The 21,404-nt window shown below is 33.1% G+C and overlaps 5 protein-coding genes across 6 annotated transcripts; 1 reads left to right on the forward strand and 4 right to left on the reverse strand.

Annotated features, from left to right (window-relative positions):
* Positions 1–732: 732 nt before the first annotated feature.
* On the reverse strand, positions 733–1,198 carry LOC106340882 (glutaredoxin-C13). The gene has a single exon (XM_013779715.1). The coding sequence runs from the start codon at positions 1,127–1,129 to the stop codon at positions 821–823; it is 309 nt and encodes a 102-aa protein (XP_013635169.1). The 5' UTR covers positions 1,130–1,198; the 3' UTR covers positions 733–820.
* Positions 1,199–2,704: 1,506 nt separating this feature from the next.
* LOC106341561 (putative glutaredoxin-C12) lies at positions 2,705–3,085 on the reverse strand. The gene has a single exon (XM_013780297.1). It carries the CDS (start codon positions 3,083–3,085, stop codon positions 2,774–2,776), a length of 312 nt encoding a protein of 103 aa, XP_013635751.1. The 3' UTR covers positions 2,705–2,773.
* A 3,486-nt stretch (positions 3,086–6,571) lies between these two features.
* On the reverse strand, positions 6,572–9,134 carry LOC106336848 (zinc finger CCCH domain-containing protein 32-like). 2 transcript variants are annotated; one of them, XM_013775804.1, is made up of 7 exons: positions 8,763–9,134; positions 8,499–8,644; positions 8,250–8,312; positions 8,051–8,173; positions 7,682–7,972; positions 7,338–7,616; positions 6,572–7,273 (listed from the first exon to the last, which is right to left on the reverse strand). In XM_013775804.1, the coding sequence occupies exons 1-7, from the start codon at positions 8,860–8,862 to the stop codon at positions 6,899–6,901; spliced, it is 1,377 nt and encodes a 458-aa protein (XP_013631258.1). In that variant the 5' UTR covers positions 8,863–9,134; the 3' UTR covers positions 6,572–6,898. The 2 variants fall into 2 exon arrangements, with proteins under 2 accessions (XP_013631258.1, XP_013631259.1); XM_013775805.1 differs by having other exon boundaries at positions 8,499–8,641; positions 8,763–9,103.
* Positions 9,135–15,773: 6,639 nt separating this feature from the next.
* On the forward strand, positions 15,774–16,619 carry LOC106340188 (nuclear transcription factor Y subunit B-5). The gene is made up of 2 exons (XM_013779055.1): positions 15,774–15,835; positions 15,969–16,619. Exon 2 carries the CDS (start codon positions 15,974–15,976, stop codon positions 16,439–16,441), a length of 468 nt encoding a protein of 155 aa, XP_013634509.1. The 5' UTR covers positions 15,774–15,835; positions 15,969–15,973; the 3' UTR covers positions 16,442–16,619.
* Positions 16,620–18,891: 2,272 nt separating this feature from the next.
* Positions 18,892–19,713, reverse strand: LOC106337785 (glutathione S-transferase T3-like). Its single transcript, XM_013776905.1, has one exon. It carries the CDS (start codon positions 19,711–19,713, stop codon positions 18,892–18,894), a length of 822 nt encoding a protein of 273 aa, XP_013632359.1.
* Positions 19,714–21,404: the final 1,691 nt, after the last annotated feature.

Below are 21,404 nucleotides of genomic sequence, written 5' to 3' on the forward strand. Positions count from 1 at the left end.
ATATTGGCAATAACTACGAAAAAACACCCTCTAATAAATGTACGCTTTTGACCCTAATCATATCTACCAATGAATCTGCGTTGCTAGATCAATGTGTGCTAATTAATATGCCTATTTAATTAGTTAAATTACAATAACCAGAATACGAGTTCATGTGGTTAATTAGCAAGTCACTTATAATTTAACGTCGGATATTTTCCCTAGATAGTAACAGATTTTTTTTAAAAAGTGATTTATACAATGTATCACAATTTTGTAAATTTTTAAATAAAAACTTGGAAATAACATAATCATATAGTATCTTCTTGTTGAATAGCCAATATGAATACTCTCATCTTTTATATTGTTATGTGAATATGATGCATAAATATAGAGTAGATACTTGTAAGTATTTCAATCCTAAACGAAAATTGTGAATGGAAACCCATGATAATAGTATTATCAGAACTCATGTGTCGTCGTGAACAGAAAAAAAAAGATGATGTTGTTGTCCGTTGGTATTTCTCGTAGTTAAAAGTAGATATGGGAAGTCTTGTCGATCTTGGAGACCCAAATTATTAGTGTGGCAAACAACAAAACTAAAAGAAAAAATTAACATCTGTTGAATACTCTTTTCATTAGCATAAACAGAGATTTTTATTTTTATTTTTGGTAATCATAAACAGAGATTTATACGTACATCAACATACACCAGTTGATTAACTAGACTGAAACATGAAACACAAAAATAAGATACATATGTGATATGACAGAAGAAAAGCGCACACCATAGCTATAAGGGTTTTTATTGTCACGAAGGATCTCTGATTGGTCCAGTTAGCTAGTAAAGGAGAGACTGATAAGGTTTGATCAAGGGGACGAGAGAGCCACTAAGGTGGAGGGACATGACTTCATTGGTGGAACCAACGAGCTTGCCACCTACGAAGACAGCTGGTACCGCCGTGGAGCAGCCTATCCGGAGAAGAGCCTTCTCGATCTCACGGCAGTCGGGGTCGGTGTCAATTTCGTGGACCGTTGGTTGAACCCTAAGGTCACGGAACAGGATCTGAACGGCGTAGCAGAGACAACATGAGCTCTTCGTGATGATCACCACTCCTCTTTCTGACGACATTCTCATCACCTTGTCCATGAGATCTGATGTCTAGCTAGGGTTTAGTTAAGTTTTTTATTGTCTGATCGATGTATGTGTTTGTTTGGTTTGCGTTTGTAAAATGCTTGAAATCTGCTTCGCTATTTATAACAAGTTCGTGAATAAATCTTTACTCTTATTTTGAACCAAAAAAAAAAAAAAAACTTTAGACTCTTATTTTTTATTTATTTTATTATTTTCTGGTTAGAAAGAACATTCAAAAAGTTATTATGAATATTATGATAAAATATCAGAAATGAAAGATAAATATCACAGTTACAAAAAAGAAGAAGATAAATATCAGATGCCTAACAGAAAAAAAAAAAAAAAAAAAAAAGCTAAAATGACGGCTATTTGAGTGTTTTCTTCTTCTTTATATTCTCTTTGACTGTGCCCGAGTTGTACACATTACTATAGAGTGTATAGAGCAAGGCTGCAGTTGTTTGGATCGTCACTTAACCGTTGATGGGTTGTTCTATACCATTCGAAACATTGTTATTAACTTCACATTTTTATGGGGTCAATCGTGAATAATATCTGACACTGCACGTCGCATAGATGGGTTTGTGTGTGTTTTCTGCATGGCCTGGCCCGCGATAATTTTTCGGATCAAACAATTTGTTAAAATTTGAGTAAGCCGTTTTCCTAAACCGGTATGCATACCAATTTAAGAAGACTAGCGTTTTACTAGCTAGCTAGCTCGTACGTGCCGTATGATTCTGAAACGTACCAGCTAGCTAGCTCGTACGTACCGTATGTATTCTCTTGACAAATCTCCTTTGATCGATGATTGAATCTATGATTCAAATTCAATCTCCTTTGATCGATTATTTGGCTCATTCTCCTACCTTTTATTATTAATGAAGTTTTCAGTGACAAAAAAAAAAAAAGATCGATGATTGAATCTTTGCGCCAAAGAATGTTAAAATGAAAGAAGATGCGAGCTCTTACGGTGAGAAGTCCACACACACGCACATATATAGCAAAATACAATATGATTCTGAAACGTACCAACTTGCCAAAAGAATATTGATTCGTTTCTTTATTTTTTCTTATATTCTTAATTAGCTTTCTTCTTATATTACTGATCTCTTCTTTCCAAATGTCCCTATTGCCGGAAGCACGAATCGTACGCTTAGATCCCACGCATGAGCTAGTTTTTTTTTTTTTTTTTTTTAAAAAGGGCTTTTTATGGGCTGCTTTATTCCAATTGTTTTATGGGAGTAGCTTTTCATGTGCTTGCATAGTTCTGTTTTATTCAAGCGATGCTGTTATGCATAGTTTGATATTAATTTGTATATCGTTCAGTTATTCAAGGGATACAGTTTTGTTTTGTCCAATCATCAAAAGATATATTGCTAACTTACTCGGTTTCCATTTACCTTACAAAGTTATGTTATAATTGATTAGCTGGTCCGTATCAACTAATAATTAACTAATCTCCCGGAGCATGGTCTTCTCTGGTTTTTGTTGGGGGCAAACTCAAATGCATAATCTTCTTATATATATGCATGCATGGTTCTATTAACATTTTATTTCATAGTGCCAGCATTTAAGACACATCCCCACAATGTATAGTTTAAAGTTTAAACTTATATAAATATATCATTGATCACGATATGTAAGCGAATTAACAGTAATTAATCACAACCAAATTGCTTTGGAGTCCTTTAGCATTTGCTTGAGCGAGCCATTCACGTGGAAGGAGATGATGTCTTTAGCTGAGCCGACGTACCTCCCACCTATGAAAACCGCCGGGACAGCCTGAGTAGAGCCGAAGGCCCCAAAGAGGGCTTGTTCCATGTCTCGGCCTTGTGGGTCCTTGTCGAGTTCATGGACCGCAGGACTTGCCCCTAGCTCGTAGAAGAGAGTCTTGATGCTATGACACATGCAACACGAGCTCTTCGTGAAAATCACTGCCGCTTTCTTCGATGCCAGATCCCTTACTCGTTCCATTGATCAAGAAATGTTAGAAGAAACAACCTTGGATTAGTTGGTGCTGAACAAGCGCCTGATATTTATAGTCCCTTGTGTGCTAGATTTTGGATATTTAAATCCCATGGATAAAACATACTTTTTTTTGTCACGAGGATAAAACATACTATTATATAACTTTTTTATAGAAAAGGTATATAACTACTCTATGACCAAAAAAAAACACGTCTAGTAAATTCTAAGAAAATATACCAAAATAAATTACCCCCTATACATAGCCGTGCTTAAGAAAAAATAAACATTAGCCTAGAGCATCAAATATTTCCTCTTTTTGTAACTTGGCTTAAAGGCATCTATTTTAAAAAAAAAATTAAAGCACTTCTTAAGATTTATTTCATTTAATTAGATATTATAGAAAACAACTATAAAACATAGCATCGTTAATAGTTTTATGTGTAAGCAAAAAGCTAAAAACAGATATTAAAATGAAAAATGCAATATATGGAAACAGTTTTTTTTCTCTAAAAACTGGGTAAATGATTTATTCTATGGTTCTGTTACATTTTAGATGAAAAAATGATTTGTTCTATGGTTCTGTTGCACTAAGCTAGGATAGCTTTTATTATTGTAGATTCATAAAAAAAAAAAATCTATCGCTTTGCTGCCCCTATATTATGTTTTTTTTTTCTGAAACGAAAATGTGATTAAAAGGCTAGCCAGGCATATTTTCTCTGAAATAAATTACCCCCTATATTATGTTTTCTTTTCTGAAACAACCCCCTATATTATGTATTTCAGGTTCTATATGTTTAAAAGTTACATAAAGCAGGTGTGTCTGCGACGACAGGCAGCAGCATCACATACCCTTACCATTTATTTATTCATTTGTTTAGAATATTTAACGCTTGCTTTTTTGATAGTTAATGAAACATGTAATCTAATTTTGAGATTTATAAAGGTTAGAGTATCTGTAAAGGACAGAACTTTTAAATTAATCCCACCCTTTAAGACCATTCAAAGTGACACATAAATTATTAATTAAAAAATATTAAATTAAATAAAAAATAGATACAAAAAATAAAAACGCTAATTTTAACAACGTTAACGCTTCCAGAGAAACTCTAAACCCTAAATCTTAAATTCTAAACCCTATACCCTAAATTCTAAACCCAAATTCAAACCTCTAAACCCAAACCATATACCCTAAACCCTAATCCTAGACTCTAAACCCAAATTATATACCTTAAACCCAAAAAATAGACTATAAACCGAAATCCTATACCCTAAACCCAAGTCTTAGACCCTAAACTCAAACCGTAAACCTTAACCCAAACCATATAGCATCTAAGTTTGGGGTTTGGGTTTAGGGTTTACCGTTTGGGTTTTCGGTCTAGGATTAGGGTTTAGTTATAGGTTTTGGGTTTAGGATTTACGGTTCGGGTTTAGGATTTACCGTTTGGACTTATGGTTAAGGTGGGTTTAGGGTATATAATTTGAGTTTAAGATTTACGGTTTGGGTTTAGGGTCTACGACTTGGGTTTAGGGTATAGAGTTTAGGTTAATAGTCTAGTTTTTGGGTTTAGGGTCTAGGATTAGGGTTTAGGGTATAGGGTTTGGGTTTAGGGGTTTGGATTTGAGTTTCGAATTTAGGGTATAGGGTTTAGAAATTAAGATTTAGGGTTTAAGGTTTAGCTGGAAGCGTTAGCGTTGTTAAAATTAGCGTTTTTATTTTTTTTAGCTATTTTTTATTTAATTTAATATTTTTTAGTTAATAATCTATGTGTCATTTTGATTAGTCCTAAAGGGTACGGCTAATTTAAAGGTTCAGCCCTAGGGTTGAACCTAAGTTTGTCCATCTGTAAAAGCAAAATTTTGGTGTTGACCGTGTGGACCGGTGTTGTGTGTCATCTTTGTTGAAATTCTGACATCACAAGTTTTTCCGTTCTTATATCACAAGGCCTTAATTTGTCTCCTCTTCGTCAAATTAAAGATAGATATATCAAATTTCCTAAAACTAGTTAAATACCTACCTAAATTAGCTTAATATTTTAAGGAAATAATTATATCGTTAAAATTTAATGTGTTAAATGTTGGTTCTCACAAAAATGTTAGGGTTAACACACTTGTAGATTAGTCTCTAAAAAAAAAAATCATGACTTTTTCTTGCATTTTTATTTTCTTTTTCTTATTTTTTAGTTTATATGTTTTGATAGTCGCTTACGTTCATTTCATCTTCTCCTTTTCTTTTTGGTAAAGACCTTCATTTCATCTTTTTCTTACATTCATTTAAAAAAAAATTAATACAATTTTGTAATTATATAATCTACTAGTATATCATTTACTCCCTCCATTTCAAAATAGATGATGTTTTAGAGAGTTTTTGATGTTTCAAAATACATGATGTTTTGAAATTTTATATTAGTTTTAGTTTTATTGAAAACTGTGTGGCCAATAATGTTTTATAGTTTTTGTGATGATTGGTTGAATTAATTTTATTTTATATTTTTAATGCTACCTTTTAGATAAAAGGTGAATGTCTTAATTCTTGTGCATTTAATCAAAACATTAACTATTTTGAAACAGATGGAGTATACTCTTTTGTACTCCCTCTGTTTTTTAAAGATGCACATTCTAGATTTTTCACATATATTAAGAAAACTCATTGAATATGCATTGTTTTTTGTGAATAACAAATTTTCATAATTTTTACCCAATAGAAATTCAATAAACACCATTAATTTTTTTGAAACTTACAATTTTTCATAAAATCATACATTGAAAAAGTAAAAAATGTATTTTTTTAAAACAAATTTTTTTTCCAGGACATACACATCTTTTAGGAACGGAGGGATTAAATATCTTCATCAAATTCAGGTATGACAGATAAAAAGAGATAAAGTTCCTTGTAGGGATTCAAGGACGTGGCAACACAAAGGACCGATTTATACTAAATAGATTCTTTTAAGTTAGCATCCCGACCGTCAATTAGATTTATAGGTCCTAATTTAGATTCTTGTCTTTTTTTTAAATCAGAATCATCGCAAGGCGTTGACTGTCATGAGGCATACACTCTACCTGCAAGAAGATTAGGCCGTCACCGGCAGGGGAATTTGGAACGCTTTTATCTAATCATGTAAGATTTTCGATGGGCCGTTAAGGCTAACAGGATAATAGATGGGCCCTCCATGGAAAAGGCCGCTCATAGTTTTTTCTTCTGGCTGTTTCCTTTTCCTTCCCTAAACTAGTTTCAGCTTTCATTCCAAAACATTCTCTAAAAATGAACAGATACAAGTATACAACATTAACGTGCCAAGCTTCAAAATGAGCCCTAACTAAACTTAACATGTATCTGGTTCACCACGAAAAAAGAAAAACATAATCTAATGTGTGAAGCAGACACATCAACAAATTAACAACACACATGATACAAGCTACAAATATACAGCACATGAAAAGTTCATCATCATATTTAAGTCACCAATTCACAAAGGAAAGGATAAAAGAACATATAAAAAAAAGGGCATTTGAGTTCATTCTTTTTTTTTTCTAGTGTTTTCTTTCAGCCGCAATGGGTCTGAAGTAGAAGCACGTACAATATAAAGAAACCTCACTATACAAACCTTATACACACACATAAAAAGAGCCTTTTCCTGTTTTGTTTTCGATATATGCACATATACATTTCCTCTTAAATATATGTGACTCTCAATCGGTTCTTCTGCTGAATGAACTAGACTTGTTCTTTTTTTTAGGTAGGGGAGACTATAATCTCACATCACATATGCTTCTACATAATAATAATAATATTAAGAATGATGATGCAAACCACATTTTTCAAAAGGATCGACGGATTTCTCGACCTTGTCTTGTGATTCTGCTACCGGAAAGGGAAAGAGAGGTCTGGCTGGAGAGCTGGAGGTCAGTGAATGGTGGAAGTGAGACGCCAATCTGGGAGAATATCAAACCTGCTGAGATGTTGTTAGATGTGCTTCTTGATCCCGACAAGTAAGGATCCCCCGGAATGAGCTCAGCAGAGGAAGAAGAAGAAGAGGCCAAGAGAGAGGTGACAGGGTAAGGAGCCACGGGTGCATCAGCGAGGGAGGATGCAGAAGGATTGTATCTGATGGTTCCCACTGGATGATCAAATTTACATGTTGATCCAAACTTACAGAAGCCGTTTTGTACGTAGAAAGTGCAACGTTGCACACCCTGTTTACAAAACAAAATGGATTACTATGATGACCATTGCGACAGTTATAGAAAGGGAGCATACCGGACGTAGAGGAAGACCAACGGAGCTGAGGTCGCAATTAGGTCTTGGTGGAACCCGATCTCGAGGATGATGAAACTTGCATGATGTTCCAAACTTACAATCGCCTGTTTTCAAATAGTACTGGCACTCTGGTTCGGCTGGTCTCTCTGGAAAGCTCTCTTCTTTCAGGGTAACAACACCTGATGGATAGACCCCGGGAGTGGTGGAAGAGAGCTGTGTAACTCCATACAAAGAAGCTGCGTGCTGAGCACCAGGAGAAAGAGCAGGGCTCACAGGTGCCTGCATGGGAATCAAAGTCTAAGAAAGAAACGTATTTGATGAAACAAGAATCAAGAAGGGGCTACCGAGTATGGATTCCAGGCTTGAATAGGAAGGACCCCTGGGGTGGTTAATAGCATTGGACCGTAGGCGCCTTGCATATAAGAACCGGGAAGAAGAGGTCTCAAGCTAGAGGAAGGAGGTCCAGGCATAAGTGAGTGCTGCTGCACCGATGAATAAAACTGAGGTGCAGAAGCTGGAGGTGGGAGAGTTGCAGTTGCAGAAGCAGCAGAAGCAGGGTGAGGATGATGGAATTTACAGGTAATACCAAATTTGCATTGCCCCGTTTTCAAAAAGTAAGAGCATTCGTTTTCACCCTACAAAGAGAAGAGAAGAGACCCTCTATCAGATTAAAAGAGAGAGAGAGGGAGGGAAAGAAAGAAAAAGAATTTTACCTGGCGGACAGGGTAGCCATAGATATTGAGAGGAACGTGGGTCATGGAACCACCTGCTGCATTCCTTGGATGGTTGAATTTGCATGAAGCCCCAAATTTACAGGTTCCAGTTTTCAAATAAAACTGCCAAGAAACACTTATTACAAGAGTCAAATTAAAAAGAAAGGAGAAAGTTTGAGTAAGAGGTTGTTGGGGGTACCTGACAAGGGAGGGCACCCAGGCGTTCAGGATACTGTCCTGTGGCTCTAACAGTTGCTTCAACCTACATTATATACATAGAAGCAAAGAGTCTGAGCCATAGCACACCAAAAAAAAAAAAAAGGAATACATATTCTCAGCAGAGAGTAAGGAGGACATAAAACAGGGATAGCAGAGTAAGAATTAAGTTGATTCAAGAGAAAAATACTAAAAGCCCACATTACAGATCAAACAAAAAAGAAGATTGTACCGAGGCACGATCGGGAGGATGGTTGAAACGGCATCTAGAACCGTAACCACAGACACCAGTGCGCATGTAGTAGGCACAGTCAGGAGCACCTGCTCTCTGCGGGTACGCTTCACTACCTAACCCTAATCGCCACATCGATGATTCTGCTGCAGCACATTTTTTACAAAGACAAAATCAAGAACAAAAGCAAAAGAGAGGAGACTGTTTTGTTTGTTAAGGCGCATGCGAATCATAAAAGAAGAAGAGAGAGAGAGAGAGAGAGACCTTGGAGGAGTAGTCCGGTGTCGGCGTCTCCTGGGGTCCATTGAGGAGGAGCATGTGAGCCATTCATCGCCGTTGGAGGAGTGCGTCCATACATGTCCATCGATCGGAACCCTAGGGATTTGCTGTACACTAAAACTCTCTCTCACCTAACCTTCTACACAAACAAGAGAGTAATTAAAAGAAATGTCAAAGCAAGGGTCATCGACCAGCGAAGAAAGCACCCCCCAAGTCTATAGAGAGAGAAAAATAAGAGAGGTTCAGACAGTGACTGATTCTCTTTCTTCTTCTTCTTCTTTCTTATGACTACCGTACTTTCTCTCCAGTGTTTCTTTTTTTAGCTTTCAATTTCTCTCTTCTTTCCTTTTTTTTCTTAATTATTTCCTTTCTGAATATAAAATATATAGATTCTGATTGGAAACACTTTGTAGTAATTAGGTGAAAAACAAACACTTTGTAGTAATTAGGTGAAAAACAAATAGAGTAAAAGTTAAGAAAAAAAAAGAAGTGGAAACTAGAGTTGAATAAGAGTAAAATAAACACATTTTATTTATTTATATTATTTACTCTTAAGTTCAATTTCAAATAAGCGAGTGTAAAGTTTTACTTGGAAGCATCAAAAGACTAAAAATGTTGGAATAAAATGGAGTGACTACTTTCTTTTTTTTTTTCATTTGAGTGGTGAAATAATAGAGTAAATGAGAGTAAACTAATTTTACTCTATTAATTTTACTGTAAAAGGTCGATACAATCACGCCCATAATAATTTCATATTTTTTCCTTGTTTTATCTTTGGTCCTTCAAATTGAAAATAATATACTTATTTGCTAGGAAACAAATTATAATTTAATCTCTCAACTTTTTTGTTTTTTTAAAGGACGGACGGTAAGATTCTTCAACGGAAATAACGCGCAAATGAATGAAAAAGAGACGGTTATATATCATCAAACTTCATCGCGAATGGTTTTGTTTCAAAACGGTGGATTCTATTCCTTAACCGTCACTAAAAGTTTCTTCTAGTCGTCAGCCAGAGCCGTTTCAAACTTTATATTGTTCAAAAAAAAAGAAAATAAGACCTTCTTTAATAATCTGAAATTATTTAGATTTTTTTTTTACAAAATATCATTATAATATAAAATAAATACATCAATTTAATTATTTTATATCTAAATAACATAATTTCTAGTTTTTAATGCAAATCATTAACCAAATCATTGAACTTGATCATTTGGCATTTTTCAATGCAAATTCATCGATCAAATCATCAAATTTGATCATTCTTTTAACCATTTTTCTAGCTTTTTCAGTTTTTTTTTTGTTTATTATATCCACCATCAGAATTATAATCTATAAATATAATAGAGAAAAATCTGGATAGTAGTTAGACAAAAAGTTATATACTCTTTGATTAGACAATGCACTCTTTTTTGCTTGTCGACAGAAGTTGTAGACTAGTTTTTTCTTTGTGTTTGCTATTTTTGTTAAATAATGGTGAATAAAATATATCTTCTTCTCCCTAGTTATAATCACTAATTGATAATTGTTTCCTAAACATAATCAAATCATAATACTAACTTTCTATACTACCATTGAATATTCAAACAGACATCAACAACTATTTCTTATTTTCCAAAATATATAATTGATATACAGACTAATTACTTTCTAATTTATTGCATTTTAGTTGGTTATATAAACAAAATAAAGAATTGTAATTTATATTTATTGGTTATAAATACGAAATTTAAATTCAAATATAGTTATTATAACTTTCTTATAAATGTATGATTTTAAATTTATAATTATTATTAAAACAAAAAAAAATTGAACCCTTTAGAATTTTGGATCTTGTTCATCCACTCCAATTGTATCTGCTAAAAGACTGCCATGTAAGCTCCGGATCTCACAACTTCACAAGGCAACAAAACATGACATTCATTTTATCAAAGCCCATTAGTAACTTACATAAAATGATTTATATATCTTTTGGCGTCCAAGTTATGTTCTGTGTGCTGAACAATTTCAATCTTCAAAGTCTATAACCTGATGAGCACTAAATCTGCGTTCGATAAGATAACATAACAACTCCCCATATCTCCTTTCAGCCATACAATGAGAAGATAGCAAATTAAAAAGAGCAAAACATTTGTATGTAATTATGTCATTTGCTATATCGACTCTTAACTTGCTAGATTCCTCTCGATTTCGCACTTTCTCTTGAGTTATACACACACAAAATGTCAATTTCATATCAAAGCTGAGTCTCATCAATGTTCGAACTCAAGCGGATGCGCTTTGTTCTTGACTGTTTGCGTCCCCTCGACTTGCGCCCGATACTCCTCCTTGGTTTCCATTCTAGCATATGGTTCCAAGGGGATTCCTTGTTCAATCTCGGCTTTTTGAAAACCTATGCATTTCTCACTTGTCCACATAAAATTGGGATAGGCAAACCAAATGTAACCAGGTGTGGCTCAACATCCAGTAAAGTTGAAACGGTCATACTCTGGGACTAGAGGAGGGATAATTGACCGGTATTGATCGTGGAAACAGTTGGGGCTCTCCATGTAGATGTGGGGAATTCAATTACTCATCGACAATATCTTCCATGTCATTATCTGAATGAAATGGCTCCATCCGAGAAAATCACTAATCTTCACACATTCTAAAGTTAAATATTTACTTTATTATTTTAGTTTTATTTCAAATTAGTTCAAAGTTTTATTTGATTTCTAATATAGTTTCACTACTTATATTTTTGTATTTAAATTCATGTTTTAGTTTTAAAGTATAATTAGATCTTGATCCGCACGGTTGTGCGTGTGATTATTTTTATTTGTACACACATAATTATTTGTTTTACGTGACTAATTGTAATGTTTACAATTATATTGTTTGATATAATATTTTAAAATACAACAATTTTATAGTACACATACAATAAACTTTTTTTTTTAATTTTCAGTGATAGCATATTTTATATTATGTGATACAAAATTCTGAATTGAAATATATTATTGGTAAATGATCAAAATTTTAATTGAAAAGTATTATACTAAATTAATATCACAAATTGAATACAAAATTCTACATGATTTTAGTTATAATTACAAAATTAATTAGATATTTAAAAAGTTTTTTATTGAAAATGAAATATACATTAAATTTTTAAATAAACACGAAATTAACAAATATTTTATAAAAAATATTAGGTGAAAAATGAAATTTACATTTATCTAAATAAATACGAAATTAATTAAATATTTAAAAAGTTTATTTTAATGAAAATGAATAATATATTTATATTGTAAATAAGAAGATATGAAAAGATTTTATTCATATACAATTTCAGAGAAAATATAGAAATATTTATTTGATTTTTGTTTTAAAATAATTAAAAATAATTCATATATTTATAAAAAATATAATTTAAACAACTTTGTAAGGGGTGGTCCAAATAAAAAAATCACACATGAACTAAGTCATGACTTTTGTTTTAATAGATAAAATGTACAGTGTATTCTACAATTTCAGAGAAAATATAGAAATATTTATTTGATTTTTGTTTTAGAATAATTAAAAATAATTCATATATTTATAAAAAATATAATTTAAACAACTTTGTAAGGGGTGGTCCAAATAAAAAAATCACACATGAACTAAGTCATGAATTTTGTTTTAATAGATAAAATGTACAGTGTTGAATACACTGATATTTTTATTTTTCGAACAACAACACTGATCATATTCTTAGAATCAGTCTTTAAATCGTGTTTTTATATAAAGCCCAAATTTAAACCTAACCATTACAATCCTGAAGGCCATATATATAAAGGTCAAAGTTGAGCCGAAGCCTTGTAATCAGTCCCCAAATGTCACTAATTTTAGTTTAATTTGGATTCGGCTGCAGATTCGACCTCATATGTCCCCCGCGGCCCGTGATAGGCCTAACCGGTATTGGATGTGTAAAATTACAATCCTAACGTATGGAAACCTGGTTATACAAAATTCGAAACCCTGATTAAAAGTTTAAAACCTAAGAAAACGAAAAATCGTTTGATTAACTTATATCATTGGAGTCTCCTCAGTCAGTTACTAGAGTTTAATATTGTGCGGCCGAAAGGAAATGAAGCGAAATTAGACTGGTCAAGACAGAACAAAACTAAAAAAAAGTTTGTGTAGAGTGAGCTCCAAATACATTTCCGGGTCAGGCCTAGGCAACATATTTCAGATATGTATAAACATGTTCGCCAGTTGATGTGTTTATATTTAGATTCTAATTGAATTAACGAGAAACTAAGGGTATAATTAACGGGAGTCCTTAGTGGATTTTTTAGGTGGTGTGGGTTTCATGTTTCTTGTAAAAACCGATTCCAAAAGTCATGAATTAAAAACGATTATGGAATGTTTTTTCCACTATTTGCGGGCTCCACCGACACGTGGAGATCCGCGATTTGTTAGCTTTAATTTTTTTTTTCAGATAAAAAAAATTGCCTAAAAAGCGATAATAATGGTATAAGAGAGAAAGAAAAAAGAATCTAATACACGTAATTAAGTAAAAGACAAGACTAATTTTGTATTTAAACTATTGAAATAATGCTAGTGGATGGACCCACTCACAAAACAAGAGTCGCACGCTTAATCTAATTAAGTACGTTGATTAGATTCACTAAACTCAGTTTTTTTTTGACAATCTTAATAACTAAATAGGAAATAAAAATGCCATGAATAAATTATATACTTTTGCGAAATCAGTTTATTTATTCAAAGTATATCAGTAGTATTTGTTTTTTTATCAAGCCATTGAGAGAATATATATCTTTATCAAAGGGATATATATTTAGTGATCAACTTTAGAATTTAATATCTAATACAGTACTATGTATGTATACTTTTAGTTTCGTTATTAATTATAACAAGTATACTGTTATTCTTACCTAAATCTTATATATGGAACATAATCTTTTACCAAAACAAGTATGGCATATGATTTGACAAATAAAATGTGCATATAAGCTTGACCTAGCTTTCTAAAGAAAATGGCTTTCATTAACTAAAATAAATGGATATATTGTTGGTGCAAAATCTATCCGAGCCACACTATTTGGTCAGGACTCAAGAGAAACAGATAGTTAAAAGTGAAAATTGATTTAACGAGCAAGTAAAATATTATAAATGCTTAAGAATATTGTTGTGAACTGCTTTCGAATATAAATGCTTTGAGCGTCATCATGTAGCAATTAGTCAATTATATAGCCCAAAAACGTACATAATTTGTTTAGCCGCTACAAGGTGGTCCAATCCATCATCTCCAGACACTTGTCCTCAGTTTAATAAAAAACAATTATATTATAATATCTAAATTAACCACCTGACTTAGGTTTTTGGGGAAAGCAAATAACATAAAATAAAACCTAAATATCATACTTCTAGAACATTATACTCACCAAAAATCAAAATCATTTAATGTTTCCTGTCAAAATACATATTGACATATTTTTAGAATATTTCTTCCTGTAACTAAAAAACATATACGGGAATGTTTTGATAATATGCTCAAGTACTTGTCCGTCAACGAGAAGGCAATAAAGATTTCATAAATGTTTTTCGTGTCAAATACATGATTTTCGTATATAAATTAACAAAACACGTAAGTGTAAACAAAGGATCGTCGTTATCTTTAAATTCAATAACACTAAGAGAGGAGTGGCAAATTAATTTCGTGTTATGCTTTTAAAATAAGCTACAAACTACCTAATATTAGGCTCTTCAATGCTTATAGACCACAAGACGTGCTCTTATATGGTCCACAGGACCACAAGTTAGATATTGGTGCTTATTAAATTAACTCTTAGTTCTTAATTATTTAATTCTTAATACTATATAAGGTACTAACTATAGATACTTACTGTTATAAATGTATCTGATCTTTATATTAGCACGTTCCACAACAAGTACCAAATTTACATATTTAATAATAACCTTAGAAAACACTTCTTGTTACCCAGTTTTTTTGGTCAAATTTTTTTTTTTTTTGGTCAAAACTTCTTGTTACCCAGTTATATTCACATTTTCCCAACAATAACCCAGCTACTCAGTTACTCATTATTACTATACGATATATGATATGATGGGCTTGTGCACAAAAAAAAAAAATATGATATGATGGGCAAAAAGAAAGAGGAACAAATTATGCAAGGACTGAAATATATATATATTTGACCCAAACAATAATTTTTGAAGAAGCTTTTGTTCAGAAATGATATTTGTGCTAACGATAGCATTTTCTATAAATATACAAGGCACTTCGATCAGATTACGTGTAATAAACAAATTTATAACGTAATGATAAAAACGTTATAAATAGTATTTAAATATTATTTAAAAGTGCGAGTGACAAAAAAGAAGATTTAATTCGTTTTTATTAATACATACCTGTCTTAAAGAAAAAGAAACTAGAGAGAGCATACTACAAAACATAATCGATTAAAAAGTTCAAGATAAATTAATTAGAAGAACTAAATTAATAAAGACGCAGAAGGAGAAATTAGCTTGACCTGCCACATTGTCTCCCCAGTGAGGCTTATTGACCTAGACCTCTCCCATTGGTTGTATGACACGTCCACACCGTTGATGACTGAACATAAATACCCTTTATTACACTCTATTAAGATCGTAGAAACAATAAAAATGAAATAGAAAAGAATCGAATAGAAATAAAATTTTAAAAATGATGAAACATGATTATTTTTTATCAAAATTAATAAAAAATTGATTTGTTCTATAATTCTCTACAAACAAAGAAATGAAAAGAAAAATATTTTTTTTTATGAATGGTAAAAAATTTGAGAAATGTTAATGAACGTAGTGTTCTTCCTTGTTCCTTTGGTCACCGATCACAATTGTATAGATTATACTAATAAATCTATTTTTTTCTTTTTCTTTTTTTTGGATCAAAATATAAGCTTATTTATATATTGTTTAGCTCCATTAATTGTCTACTTATAAATAAAGCTAATCTGACAATACAAATCCATGTCAAAAAGACTATTTATCAGATTTATACATACTAATATAATGTAAGAACCTCTCCGTTCCCTGCTCTTTCTTTTGTGCCATTATCACTTGGCAAATTACATATTTTCGTTTCAAAATTTTAGTATCAACAGCTGTTGATATACACTTATAACGATCTCTCCTCTGTTTTATAAGGTTTGATGGCTGGGAACTATCCTTCCTTCCAAAACCCAATCCCTAGATTCCAAAATTACAACTTTGCGAGCACCTCCTCTCATCATCATCAACATCATGATGGTTTAGTGGTGGAACAAGAGGAAAACATGGTGATAAAAGAACAAGACAGGCTACTTCCGATAGCAAACATAGGAAGGATCATGAAGAACATTCTCCCACCAAACGCAAAGATTTCTAAAGAAGCAAAAGAGACTATGCAAGAATGTGTCTCCGAGTTCATAAGCTTTGTCACTGGAGAAGCCTCCGATAAATGCCACAAGGAGAAGAGAAAGACAGTTAATGGAGACGATATCTGTTGGGCTATGGCAAATCTAGGGTTTGATGATTACGCTGAGCAGCTCAAAAAGTACTTAAATCGCTACCGAGTTATTGAAGGAGAGAAATCTAATCATCACGGCAAAGGAGGAGCTAAATCTTCACCGGATAACTAATTGATCAATGCATGGTTAATTGTTTGATTTCCCTTTTATTTATATGCGCTTGTTTGTTCTTCGACTCTTATATATGATATGTGTATCAGTGTATGTGGTTTGAGGCTGTGGAGAGATCTGTGCTAGTCGTTCTTCTTGAGTTTGTTATCGTGAAATTTAAGGGTTTGATTTTATTTTAGTTATTCATATACATTCATAAAGTATGTATAGGAAAAATTGATGATTATGGTCTATAGATTCAGAAAGTGGGGATTGGTATTTATGTCCATATGCTATATGCGTATGATCAGCGACACATGAACCAATATTAGGAGGATGAGTTTTTCTGCTGTATAACTTGGCCTTCTCTTTTTGATTTTCAAACGAATTCAAGTAAAGTCGACTGATATAAAATAAATCTTCGCAGAACATCATTCGTGCAAGTTTTGCCATAACCCACCTAAACGGCCATCTCTGATCTTATTATTCAATCGTGAATGATGGAAGGTAGAGGTAGACCGATGTATAGTGCAAAATCACGTTCGTTTGTAGGTTTTTTTTTTTGGAAAGTGAAAATCTAGAGAATGAGGTTCTGCTCTAGATTAAACCTACAATAAGATCAAATTATATATCATGTAAAATTTCAACACAGTTTAGTTTTGTACTTGTTGAATTTACATATATATTAATATAAATCAATTAATTTTGAAGTCGCAACTGGCTTGTTCAGTATATATAATGTTATCACTGTTAGCATTTGCACACAGATTTTCACATTAACTAATCAACACTGAAATGTCATTCCGTACAGATATCACAAGTAGATAAAAATTTACTATTTCAGGTGATATTTCCTTAAATCTAATCAATATTTAAACTTTATGTAGCTTTTTTTGTCTTCTTTTAGATTAATAATTTTTTTAAATCGTTTGATACGAAACCTTTCCAGAACCTTTTTTTTTTGTCATCTTTTAGATTAATAATTTTTTTAAGCCCACAAGGTAAATATCACCTTTCGGAGCCTTTTTTTTTGTAACACCTCGGAACCAAAATTTAAAACGACAAAAACACAAGACTACACATAAGTAAGGTGACAACGTGATACTAAAATCTTCTTGGAGCACACCAATAATCCACACCGATACGAAGCTGAACGATGACAGAAGCCAAGATGAACGAGAAACTTTATATGTAGTTATGAATTTACTATAGAGAAATTCTCTAGGATAGTTTTTTTAAGTTTTTGTCACAAAAATAGCCATCAATGAAGAAAATGATCAAAATAAGTTTTATTAAAGAGTGAAAATATATTTTTACCCTAAGATTAACTAATCTATACTGAAAGTTTAGAGTTAGTGGGTGGAGTTTTGAGGATAGAATTTCAAATTAAAAAATATATATATATATATTAAAATTTTCAAAACAAAAAAAAGCTATTTTTGTCATTTTTTTTCTTGAGAACTATTTTTGTGATAAAAACTTAAAAACGATTATCCGAGAAAATTGTCCTTTACTATATTTTTGGTACTTCACTTCTTCTTTTTAGACATCATTGGTACTTCACTTTCTAAACAGTAAAGAGTACTCTTAATAAAAATATAAGAATAAATATTTGTTTTGGGAAGTTCTTAGGATGAAGTTCTTATCGGAATATAAGAACCTGTTTCTTAACTTTTAACTAAAAAAGTTAAAAACCGGCTCTTAAATAAGAGTTTTAAGAGCCGATTTTTAGTTTTTTTAGTTAAAAGTTAAGAGACGATTTCTTATATTCCGTTAAGAATCTCACTCTAAGAACCCTCCAATAACCATGCTTAGTTGATTTCTTAAGCGAGTGGTCCATAAATCCAGGACAATTCTCACTTGTCCTTCTTTTCATTTTTATAAACCCTAGCTCCCTCGGACCATCCAAAAAAAGAAGGTTAATTATATATATAAATAGATACTCATGTCTGACTCATGCTATCGTAGTGAGATTTTCCTTGCTTTGAGACCCTCGGCCTCGGGTATGTGGCCGAGAACTGAAAGATCTCCTTCTTTCGTGGAGGTGCCTTCACTTCCGTTGACCATAAACTGGCGTAAGCCGAAACCCTTCACTTGAACTAGAGGTAAAGTCAAAGCATGCCGAAGGCGCTAAAGCCCCTCTTTATATAAAGAGAGAGGCTTTATCAACAATGCTTTGCTTTCTATCTTTTAGAACATAAGTTGAAATGGCCTTTTGTTAACCACCACTACTTAGAGCATGTTCATTAGTGAGACCCATTAGTGTCTCTTAAGTGGGTTGTAATGATTTTTTTATTATTAAAATTATGATAAGAGATTTTGTTAAGAGACAGTTAATTATTAAGGTTTATTGGTGGTATCTTAATTAAGGTTCTTAACAATTTAAAAAGATTAAAATTATTTTTAAACATAAAATTCAAAACAAAGATTAAATTTATTTATTAATTAAAACAAAGTCAAACATAACATTTTCATTCTTCATACTCCGCTAGGGGTTCCTTTTTTTCAATGAGACTCTCAAGCAGACTCATCTTAGACAACCGTTCCTTTTTGTCCATGAGACTCCCAAGCAGACTCAGTCTACTATCATCTACCACCGGCTTGTGAGAAGCTTTCTTTGCGGCCTTCACACCAATGGGACGCTTGTTCTCGGTCGCTTGAGAACTCTCAGTCTCTCCACCCTCCTTACCCTTCCTCTTCTTCATGGTCTCTCCGTTTTTAGCAGTGGCCAACTCGCACCACTTCTGGTCGTGCCTCAATTCCTTCCAAGCGTGTTCAAGTGTAAACCTCTTGTTGTAGTTGTTGTAGAATATCTGATGAGCAAGCTTCAAAACATCGTTCTCATTTTGGCCACTAGTTTTTTCTCTAGTAGCCGCTTCATAAGCTCCACAGAACTTGGAGACGAGGTCATTGATCCTATGCCATCGTTGCTTGCAGTGTCCTGCCTCTCTCTCTCTGCCGCCAGCAACCAGAGGACTTGCCGCGAAATAAGCAGCAATCTTTTTCCAAAAACCCGTGGACTTTTGCTCGTTGCCAACCACAGGATCCTTGCTCGTGTTTAACCACGAGCTGATCAGGACAACATCATCCGTTGGTGTCCATGCCCGTCGTTGGCAACGCTCTGCACCACTGTCTCCAGCAAAGTTTGAAGCTTCGTTTGCTACACTTCCTCGTAATGGAACTTGTGATGAAGATAGTTCAACACTATCTTCAAAGTTACCAAAGGAAACTGTTTGTTGACTATTAAGTAGTTCAACAAACTTGCTAGTTCCAGTGGAAGGATTAGAATCCATATCACACGGTTAAGAAAGAGAGAAATTAAAGACCAGTGTTTGAACAAAAGAGAAATAAAAGACCAGTGTTTGAAGAAACGTGAGAAAAAGAGAAGAGAATCACACAGTTTATAGAAGAGAAAGATCAGAACCAACCATAACTGAAATGACATATATCTAACAGCATTGAAGAGAAGGATGTAGCATTTATTAACTAAGCCAACCATTATCTTACACTAACCACTCAATTTATTATCTAACCTAACACAAACATGAATTAAATTTTAAACTCAGAGAGCAAAGACAAACGTTTGAATAACAATCACATTTCAAACTATTTTTAAAATCATATTCACACGCACAGAGCAAAGACAAACGTTTATATATCTACAAAGATCAAAGAGAAAGTACCTTTATGTTTTGTCTGACAAAGAGAGAGGTTCTGTGCCCACTTCCCGTCTGTAGATCAACCATGGATCATGCCAGTACCATTCCTCTTGATCCATCCATGTACCCATAAAAACACAGACAAGAAATAAACAATCATTACAAACGATCTCAAACCAGAGTAAAATCGTTAACTACAAGAGTAAAGATATAGGTTTATCCACACAAGATCACACTTTCAATTCAAACTTTAAAACAATTTGAAGAAATTTTTTCATTTTCAAAAAAACCTTTTCAATTAAATATTCAATCCAAACCAACACCGAAACTGTTCAATCCAAAGAACCGAAGTATTTTGACTGAGAATCATACCTCCATTTTTTCATCTCCATGACGGCCTTTCTCTTCTCATGATTCTTCCAAGTCTGTATCTTCACTTCATCGATCTTATACCTAATCAAACAAGTCAGAGATGTATTTACAAAGATTCACGAAGACAAATCTAAGACATGCATACTTGATAGATTGAAACATAAACATATAGGATCTGAACCTTTACCTTTTCCATTCGCCACCGATAGAGAGAGAGGTCCGCGTTTTGCTTGGTCGATGAGAAAGCCTTTGCCATTTCCCTTCGTCGCCGAGACCCACCGAGAGAGCCATCGCTGTTTCGTCGACGAGACCCACCGAGAAGAGAGAATCGCCATTGAAATCGTCATCACCTTTCGCCAGAGAGAGAGAATACGAAACGCAAGAGAAACAGAAAAAAAAAAAGAAACTCGAAACCCCGACACTTCATTTCTCACACTGTCAAATTGCGACACGTGCCCCAGAAGAGGCGTGTCTTCGAGATGTTAATTAAGGGACGCCTCTTCCTTTTATCACCATTTTTCATTTATTTTAATTCTGGATTTTCCTTTAAACCTCTCTTAAGAGACGCCTATAAACATGCTCTTATGGTCATTAAGTTTTCGAGAAATGAGTGTCTATGTTTTAAAAGGAAAAAAAAAACTGGATGGTTGAATCAGGTATATTTTATAGACACTAGCGTACGGTACATATATTACTGAATGTAGTGAATCAAAATACATTTACAAAAAAGTGAGATGACGCTCATGGCAATAGGCAATAGCACATGATTTGGAAAGGATGTGGTGCTCTTCATTTTGACATGTGATAATAAACTTATTGGTGTTGAAAACATGGGTGTACTAATAAAGACCTTAGCAAAATCATTGCAAATGCAATATACATTTGACAAAATAACATAGGTGTATAGGTAGCTACATAAGGAGCTTCTTTCAGAACCAAACTGTGAAGTTTTA

This window comes from Brassica oleracea, chromosome C4 (assembly GCF_000695525.1).
Source record: "Brassica oleracea var. oleracea cultivar TO1000 chromosome C4, BOL, whole genome shotgun sequence".
Classification (NCBI taxonomy): domain Eukaryota; kingdom Viridiplantae; phylum Streptophyta; class Magnoliopsida; order Brassicales; family Brassicaceae; genus Brassica; species Brassica oleracea.

Excerpts from the sequence above, each read along its gene's own strand:
- LOC106340188 (XM_013779055.1), top strand. The coding sequence starts at position 15,974 with ATGGCTGGGAACTATCCTTCCTTCCAAAACCCAATCCCTAGATTCCAA.
- LOC106337785 (XM_013776905.1), bottom strand. The coding sequence starts at position 19,713 with ATGGATTCTAATCCTTCCACTGGAACTAGCAAGTTTGTTGAACTACTT.
- LOC106340882 (XM_013779715.1), bottom strand. The coding sequence starts at position 1,129 with ATGGACAAGGTGATGAGAATGTCGTCAGAAAGAGGAGTGGTGATCATC.
- LOC106336848 (XM_013775804.1), bottom strand. The coding sequence starts at position 8,862 with ATGGACATGTATGGACGCACTCCTCCAACGGCGATGAATGGCTCACAT. Across the intron at positions 7,973-8,050 it reads ATGGCTACCCTGTCCGCCAG|GGTGAAAACGAATGCTCTTA; the intron begins GTAAAATTCTTT and ends TTCTCTTTGTAG. Across the intron at positions 7,617-7,681 it reads AAGCCTGGAATCCATACTCG|GCACCTGTGAGCCCTGCTCT; the intron begins GTAGCCCCTTCT and ends ATTCCCATGCAG.
- LOC106341561 (XM_013780297.1), bottom strand. The coding sequence starts at position 3,085 with ATGGAACGAGTAAGGGATCTGGCATCGAAGAAAGCGGCAGTGATTTTC.